The sequence below is a fragment of the Benincasa hispida genome, chromosome 3 (genome assembly GCF_009727055.1).
Source record: "Benincasa hispida cultivar B227 chromosome 3, ASM972705v1, whole genome shotgun sequence".
Taxonomy (NCBI): domain Eukaryota; kingdom Viridiplantae; phylum Streptophyta; class Magnoliopsida; order Cucurbitales; family Cucurbitaceae; genus Benincasa; species Benincasa hispida.
Window position 1 is genome coordinate 50729996 of NC_052351.1, and position 8452 is coordinate 50738447.

General features: G+C 35.4%; 2 protein-coding genes across 2 annotated transcripts; one reads left to right on the plus strand and one right to left on the minus strand.

Annotated features, from left to right (window-relative positions):
* The first annotated feature begins 693 nt into the window (after positions 1 to 693).
* Positions 694 to 2767, plus strand: LOC120073254 (putative H/ACA ribonucleoprotein complex subunit 1-like protein 1). Its single transcript, XM_039025986.1, has 4 exons — positions 694 to 844; positions 1193 to 1341; positions 1434 to 1549; positions 2431 to 2767. The coding sequence occupies exons 1-4, from the start codon at positions 694 to 696 to the stop codon at positions 2597 to 2599; spliced, it is 585 nt and encodes a 194-aa protein (XP_038881914.1). The 3' UTR covers positions 2600 to 2767.
* A 426-nt stretch (positions 2768 to 3193) lies between these two features.
* Positions 3194 to 7662, minus strand: LOC120073253 (glutamate dehydrogenase 1). Its single transcript, XM_039025985.1, has 10 exons — positions 7288 to 7662; positions 7063 to 7128; positions 5908 to 6053; positions 5194 to 5307; positions 4743 to 4964; positions 4563 to 4637; positions 4367 to 4483; positions 3941 to 4267; positions 3777 to 3863; positions 3194 to 3669 (listed from the first exon to the last, which is right to left on the minus strand). The coding sequence occupies exons 3-10, from the start codon at positions 6013 to 6015 to the stop codon at positions 3484 to 3486; spliced, it is 1236 nt and encodes a 411-aa protein (XP_038881913.1). The 5' UTR covers positions 6016 to 6053; positions 7063 to 7128; positions 7288 to 7662; the 3' UTR covers positions 3194 to 3483.
* Between the last annotated feature and the right edge of the window lie 790 nt (positions 7663 to 8452).

An 8452-nucleotide genomic window follows, 5' to 3' on the forward strand; every position in this document is an offset into this window, starting at 1 on the left:
AACAAGAAGGTTGTAATGATTTAGTCAATGTACGTTCAAATCTTTAACAATAGAGTCTTTAAATTTTAATTTATGAGTATCAGCTTAATTATTGTACTCTATAATTTGTAACAATTTAGTCTCTATCGTAAAATGCTATTAAGATTTAATAAAACTTCTTAATATTTTATGAAAGTTAAGGGACTAAATCTACCAATAATCAAAGTTTATGGACTAGATAGTTACTTTTAATCTTTTATGAAAGTTTAAATAAAAAATGATGTGTTTTAAAAAGTATTTCTGGTCATTAAACTTTCATACAAGTATAATTTAGTTCATGAACTTTAATTTGTAAATATTTAGTCCATATGATTTCAATTTATAATAATTTAATCTTTAAATTTTAATGGAATTATAGTATTATATAACAAACATTAATACTTAATTTTTACGATTTTTTTCCACTATACAAACAAAACCATTATAAATTATAAAATACATGAACTATTTACGAATTTGAATCTAAATTTTTACTTTCCAAAAATGTTTTTCTAAACCAAATAGGAATAAATAGATAAATAAATAGGTAAAGAAATTCAATGGGCAATTGGCTCACTTTAACACCCATAAAACCCTAAAAGCCCTACGGAAGATCTTGCAGCGAGCCTCCGATAAAGAAAAGCTCCTTCCTTTTCGCATAGCAAGAGCAGAAGAATGCGACCTCCAAGGGGCGGCGGTGGCTTCAGGGGAGGCCGTGACGGTGGTAGAGGAGGTGGCCGAGGCGGCGGCGGCAGGGGAGGTGGCCGCTTTGGTGGTCGTGGCGGCGGAGGCTTCCGTGATGAGGGTCCTCCATCTGAAGTCGTTGGTTCGTATCTCCCATTACTTCTTAAATCATTCATTACTTTGGTTTTTGCTCATCTTTCGCTTCTTCGCTACCAGGATGCTTTTTTAGTTACAATGCAATGTTCACTTGGGCTCCTTAAGACTAGCTATATTTAGATGTTATTGGTATTTGCGTTTGCATAATCGGAATGAACGATGGATTCTGTTTTTGAACTTTCCCTCTTTCTCTAGCTGTTTGAACTTTGAGTTTCAAAAGTCTTAAGAATGAATCACACAAGTTTTATCTATTTTTTTTTCCCTTAGATTGTTAATGAATCACACAAGTTCAGCTGTATTCATCAGTAAAAAGGATTTTTTTTCCCTGTTACAGAGGTTTCTACTTTCCTTCATGCATGTGAGGGTGATGCAGTCACAAAGCTCACAAACGAGAAGATTCCTTTCTTTAATGCCCCTATTTATCTTCAGAATAAAACTCAGATAGGGAAAGTTGATGAAATTTTTGGCCCCATCAATGAATCCGTGAGTCCACTGGCATTGATTTTGTTAGTTGTTTAGTTTTGGATATATTTTTGGTATTTGATAAATCGTTGTTTTTGTTAACTTGATTGCAGTATTTCTCAATCAAAATGATGGAAGGAATTGTTGCGACATCTTATGCTTCTGGGGATAAATTTTATATCGATCCAGCTAAACTCTTACCTCTTGCTAGATTCCTCCCACAACCGAAGTACGTAATCCATCTCTTCCTTTTTTTGCCACCTCAACTGAGGTCTGCTGGTCTAGAATTTGAGTTCGTTTATCAACATGTTTCTTAACATCCTTTTCCAAGTGATTGCTTATGTTCGTTTGTATTGAGGGGTTTAGGGCTTTCATGGTGCTGCAATAGAAAAATGTAGCTTTTGTGTTGCACGTAGTTAGGTTTATTGTTCGGGGGTAAGGTTTGGATAGAATTTCAGGTTAGCACGTTTTTATATTTCTTTGTTTATATTGAATCTTGAACGGAGGTGGGGTTGAGTGAAAGATTCTATTGTACTTGAAACTTTGGCCTCCAAATTAAGTAAAATCACGAGTAACTGATGATAGGGGTTCTATCCTGAATAGAATTTTGTCAGTTTTATTTTATTTTATTTTTTTTTTATTTTTATTTTTATTGAATGTTTAGCTAGTACTTACACCGTCTATATGGTTCCAAATTTTTATGATCTAAACTAACTATGTAGGTTCATATTATGAGGTCTAATGTGACTGATGAAAAATTAAAAAACCTGTCTGTTCTGCTTCTACTTCTTATTGCTTCATTAAGCTGATGTTAATCTTCCGTAACCCTATTGGCCTATTGTGTACTTGAGATAAACAATTTAGTTTACTGCGAATCTCTGGCTTCTGTGTAAGGCATTTATCATGGTTTTTTATTTTATTTTATTTTCCTCCTATTCCGTGTCCAAATATTGGTTGTCAATCACAATTCCAACGATTTGTTTCTGGTTAGAAGGTTTTAGGAGTTATTGTTTTAGTGGAAAGAATCACAGAACCAACTAGTGAGCAATGCTTCACAATGTTTGTGTTAGATTCAGTATAGAAATTACTTTTATGTCTTCATTATTTCAGGGGACAGTTTCCCTCTAGAGGTGGAGGTCGTGGAGGGGGCAGAGGTGGCGGCAGAGGTGGCCGTGGGGGTGGTGGCTTTCGTGGAAGAGGTGGCCCAAGAGGTGGCAGAGGTGGTCCTCCAAGAGGTGGTGGCCGTGGTGGTGGCTTTAGGGGTAGAGGAAGATTCTAGATTAGCATTATGTAATATCATAGTTTTATCAAATTTCCATTTGCAATGTCGTTTTGAGAAGCGTTTGCAAGAGTCTTTATTTGTACTGTATTTTATTTGGAATTGAACTTCTGGGTATTGAAGCTACTACCTAATTTAATTCTACTGCAAATTTTAGCGTTTTACTAACCACGGCAACCGAAATTTTGCAATCTGTTCCTGAATATAATATGTGGATTGAGTTCGTGGATGATGAAATTTCGATTGTCATATTTTTCTTCCTGCTGCGTGTTTTGAACAGAATAAGATCATCTTCCATAGGTTTTGAAATTGACGTTTTGTAATTATGCCATCTTCCACGGTCTTGGACTAATATTCTTTTGGATTGGAGTTCCTTGTGTGGTTAATGTTATTCGTTTGAAGTGGAGTAAGTGTTAGACTCTTGTTTTCTTGTGTTCATTTTTCCAGTGAAGTTTTGTTTTCTTATAAAAAAGAACTATTGTCATATGGTATGGTACTCTAGAAAATTCATTGCTTTTTCTGAAGTTTGATATCAAAATGTGTGAAGACGAACCTTCCAGAGCTAAAGGATGGGAAGAATTCATGAGTTAGAAATTTAAGCTTGGAAGCAAGTGGATGGCTTCAGCCTAGAGAGGATTCCTCCTCTCATCCAAAATCAATCCATAAATCTCCTTTCAATAGGTTTTGGGAGGAAGCAAAACCACGCCATTTATTTGGCATTTTTTAGGGCAGAGATGATAATTCTTGCATGCTTGTCCAATAAAAATAACTAATGCTATGAAAAATAGAGTGCTGTATACAGAAAATACAGCAGGAAAGGAAGCAACACTAGGTGAGGGAGTGGAGCATCTCCCCATTTATTTAAAGCTGAGAGAAGCAGCTGCTCAGGCTTCCCAACCCCTCAGCACTGTGGCTCTCGCGACTCGGTTGACCCCAAGTGTAAAAGCTCCCATTCGGAGGTCACAATTATGGTTCTTACACATCTCCTTTACATCTTTGAATCCCTTTGTCATGTAAGTCTTCAGCTCGTTGTTTACTTTCTCTTCCTCCCACATGAATCCTTGGATGTTCTGCATTTGTATTGTTTGTTTCAATTGAGTTATATATCATGTGCGTATCTGTTGTGTCTTTCTGAAAGGAGTTAGTAAATGAATGAACAAAAGAGAGGGTGGGATACCTGAACCCACTCGAAGTAGCTAACTGTAACTCCCCCTGAATTTGCATAAATATCTGGTAGAATAACAACTCCTTTTCTTGCCAATATCTACCGATGACAAAATATTATCAATTTTAGTTTTTTTCACTATCTTTATTTGGTTTCATGTTCATTTATGTGCTCACCTCATCAGCCTCTGGGTCTGTTGGGTGATTGGCTGCTTCTATTATGAATTTGGCTCTGATTTCATTAGCATTTTCCTTGTTAATGACACCTCCAAGGGCTGCTGGTATCAGTATATCACAGTCTTCAACCAAAATAGATTTGGGATCAATCGGATTTCCCCCTTCAAAACCTTTCACACCTTTGTATTCCTTTGCATGCTTTAGTAAGCTTATAATATCTATCCCATTGTTGTTCTTTATTGCTCCTGTTACATCACTTATTGCTACAATCTTCCCTCCATTTTCACTGATCAGTCGGGCTGCCCACGACCCCACATTACCGAAACCCTAACATATCAGTCCATATTTGTACTTAGCATGTAATGGTATATATTGATGTTAGCTAGCTCTAACGAGAAATTCTAGCAGCAAGGTTAAAGTGTTTGCCTGAATAACAAATCTTTGACCGGATATGCTCTTTCCATACTCATTTAGTAGGGCCTCTGTTGCATACATCACGCCTCGCCCCGTTGCTGCATCTCTTCCCAGAGATCCACCCAGATCCTAGTTTGGGGAAAGTCAAGTTTGATTAGTTGTTTTAATAGTAATGCATGAAGTTGAGTTGAGCCGTATGAGCACTTACAATAGGTTTCCCTGTTACGACTGCTGGTGAGTAGCCATGAAACTTAGAATACTCGTCTAGTATCCATGCCATTGTCTATTCAAAGCAACACACTCAATTAGGAAGGAGGAAAGCTGAAACCTCTTGAACTGTAAAAGAATTCAGCTTGAAACTAAGTTTGACTGTGTATGTTTAGTCAACCTGTGGACCTGTTCCCATATCTGGTGCTGGGACATCGGTGTGGACACCAATAAGATCATGTATCTTTTGAGTGAAAACTCTCGTAAGACGCTCTAGCTCCGATATACTTAATTCTCCAGGATCACATCCTATCCCTCCCTTGGCTCCACCGTAGGGTATATTTGCAACTGCTGTCTTCCATGTCATCAATTGTGCTAAAGCATTTACCTCATCAGGGTCAACCTGCATTGGTATGTATATTGCTTTCATAAATATGACTCCGGATTGTTCAATGTGTCACAAGTTCAAACCCCAAGTAAATTTTTTTGTTATCTCCAAGTGTTTGACATAGGAGTGGGTGAGGACTTCCCGGAGATTTGTGTAGAGTAGGCCATGAGCAAAATACAAGGAGGGGCCCTTGAAACTTCGATTCTTGTAAAAGGAAGACTGGATAAGAAGACAAACAACCAACCTCAGGGTGATATCTGATCCCTCCCTTCATGGGGCCTCTTGCATTGTCATGTTGGACCCTGAAACCAACAAAGGATGCCAATGTGCCATCATCTTTGGGTATGGTACACTCAACCTGTCATATCCACAAGGCTGATTTTGATTTAAAATTTTTAACAAAAAACCAATCTTTTCATTGAAATAATGAATTGACACTACCGTTCAAAGATAAAAACTATGGAGAAATATAAAAATAGAAAGAAAACTAAGAAAATATAGAAGTATCCCCATCTAAGTAAAGATCTTGAAAAGAAAAATCACAGAAGAAAGAGAGCACCAAAGAGAAGCCTTCAAATTTTTTAATAACATGTCTCTAGAATATATGGTTAAGATACCATCTAACAAGAATAAAAAACTCGAATATGTTGAAATATAAAGTTAACGACTACAGAATAAATCAAGTATAAAGCACTTGGATCTTCTTTCTTGTCTTGAGTATGCTGATCCAAGCCTTAAATCATTCAATAGTTGCTTGCTTTCCGGCAATCCCCCTCCATCTATTTATAACCAAATACACTAACTACCTCGCTAGTTACACTTATGCCTCTACTAATACCATACTAATATTTCTAAGGCTCCTACAAATGCATATCCCTTGTGCTGTTGAATTTGTATGTCTGTTTCTGATTGTATCTAGTGAATTAAAATAAATAAAGAGTCACCAGAAAAATCAAACCTTGATTTCTCTAAATGGAATGAGCAAGCTCTTTTCGAGCTTCGAATCGAGACCGAGAAGCCTAGCAGCAAGCTTGAAGTTTCTGTTTGTAGCTGCTAGTGCGTTCATGGTTGTATCCCAGGATTCTTTAAAAGAGTAATCCGCAGCTGTTTTGTGGAGAACAAAGTCAGGTGTTTTCAAGTCTGTTTGGTATGTATAACAAACTACTCAATGGCAAGGGATCTTTGACTTCCAACAAAACCAAACGAAAAAGCAAAAAGAAAAGAACAGAGAGAAAAATAAAGGCAAAGTTGGTTCGAATCCAGCCTTAGAACTATTCAGTGAGGAGCTTTGAGAACTTTTCTTTTAAGACTTATAGAGAAATGATATCTTAACCTAAATTCTATATTAGTCATTAAAAGATGTATACAAATTTACAAGTACTTGTCCATAATGCATTTAAGAAGATATTAATTTAATTTATATTATAAAAAATACTTCTGAATTTCGTCTTTTCTTTCAAGAATACTCTCTTTTTTTTTTCTTTTTTTTTTTTTCCTTCAACAGTTACAATATTACCTGTAACTACCTTAAATTTAACAACTATGGAATAAAGTTTGATAAAATGTTGGAAGAAAATTCGGATTTATAACAAGATGATGACCACCTAAAACGAAAAATGAGTAACAAATGCTGTCACATTGTTCCAAGACAGTGATCCATGTCTTATTTTAAGTTCCAATCTCCATAAAAAATTCTAATTCATTTCTATCTAAGGATAATTTTGAAACCTTTATGAACCATAAAGTGAAGTGTAATATTGTAAGCATTTTAGGAACAAAGAGGCAAAATTCTGGGGTATTTTTGTAATTTAGCTTAAAAACTTTAAGACTAGGAAAAACAATTTACAAAAGAATATAAAAAGTAAGTGAAAGTTAAGAGATCATAATAGGATTTAAACTAAATAAATGTGGATGAAGATTATTCTTTTCCCAACATTAGATGTACTGAACAAAAGCTACTCTGCATTTGAGAACAGAGAAACCTCGACTATTAGTTTACTGATACTTTATGGGAAACTCTGTTTCATATTTGAAGATAGATAGATAGATAGAGAGAGAGAGAGAGAGAAAGAAACACAGTGGGACTGAATTGTATCAAGTTTGAGTTATTTACCTTAGAGATAGAGAAAGACAAAAATGGAGAGCTCAAGCCTAGGCCTTCACAGAAAGGAAAACTGTGCTGAAAAAGTTAAAATACAGAAGAAGATCAGACCATTGATTTTCTTGATGAATTATGAGGTACACTAACACTCCAAGGTATCCATTTATAAACACAAAAAACCCAACAAAAGAACACAACAAATGATAGAATCAGATTCCAATCCCCCAAAAGAATTACCCTTCTACTCCACCAATCTTTCCCAAACCCATATCAAATTGCAGAGCCAACATGCAAAAATGTCAGAGAAGAGAATGTGAATATGAGAATATAATGCCAATCTCACACTCTGACTCACACACCCATTTGTCACTCTGCACTTACTGACTTTCTTTCTCTTTTATCTTTATATAGTTTACTTAGGGGGAGGGCTATGTTGAGTGAGTTCCAAATCAGATTCCCACTTTGCTTTTTCTGTTTTCCTTCTCTTGTGGCTGCTCATTTTTTGCTTGCTGATGTGAATATGATGAGCAACTTTGATTGCTTTTGTAAAGCCATTTACCACTTTCTCTCTCACTCATGTCCCAATTAGTTACATCATCATCTCATTGTGCTGCTTCACTTTTTTGTTTCTAATGTAGTGCATGAATGCATCATTAACTTAAAAAGAAGTATCAACATTCTAGTTTGGTTTGTGTGTCCGTGTCCGACACTTAGACATTTCGACACGTATCAAATGTTTATTTGTGCAATAACGTGATAGATATTAGTTGTACAAAATCAAAGAAGATTCAATTTTTTTAGACATGGATGAAAAATACACCAAACTAATTTTTTGAACACGTAAATGCTTAAACTCATTGACCTTGAAGTTCCTTGTATAAAAATGATACATATTTTTAAAAATGCATATCTTAATCAATGTGTTTTTGTTGTGTCCATGTTCTAGATTTTGAAAATATGATGTGTTGTCGTATTTGTGTTTGTATCTATATTAATGCTTCTTAGTTATTAACTTAGTTGACTTGAAATGATTATTTTTTTACATCTTTATACTAGTATGATATTTTACTCCTTTTGATGGGAGGGACAATATAATCTCGAGCTTATGCACTAGTATGATGATTGTTGAAGCAACGTTGATGATTAAGGCTAAGGACTTGATGTTTGACTAGGAGGAATTAGGGGGCCATGCTACTTCAAAGACAAGACAAGATGTATAGCATTTTGTTACTTGTTAAATTGAAGTGTTGGTTAATCTAGGGGTAGAAATACTCTTATTAACGTAAATAGGTAGGGTATCATGTGCCATTGAGTTGAGTTATTCTAGGTAAAGTGTAAATTTTAAAAAAGGCTAGCGGAAAAATCATCCAAAAAGTAAAAACTTTTCTATGGCTGATTTCTT

Bases quoted from the DNA above. Each gene is read 5' to 3' on its own strand.
- LOC120073253 (XM_039025985.1), bottom strand. From the start codon at position 6,015: ATGAACGCACTAGCAGCTACAAACAGAAACTTCAAGCTTGCTGCTAGG. The intron at 4,965-5,193 runs GTTGGTTGTTTG...ATACCAATGCAG, and splicing joins GGATCAGATATCACCCTGAG to GTTGACCCTGATGAGGTAAA. The intron at 4,638-4,742 runs GTTGACTAAACA...TGCTTTGAATAG, and splicing joins ATATGGGAACAGGTCCACAG to ACAATGGCATGGATACTAGA.
- LOC120073254 (XM_039025986.1), top strand. From the start codon at position 694: ATGCGACCTCCAAGGGGCGGCGGTGGCTTCAGGGGAGGCCGTGACGGT. The intron at 845-1,192 runs GTTCGTATCTCC...TCCCTGTTACAG, and splicing joins TCCTCCATCTGAAGTCGTTG to AGGTTTCTACTTTCCTTCAT. The intron at 1,342-1,433 runs GTGAGTCCACTG...ACTTGATTGCAG, and splicing joins TTGGCCCCATCAATGAATCC to TATTTCTCAATCAAAATGAT.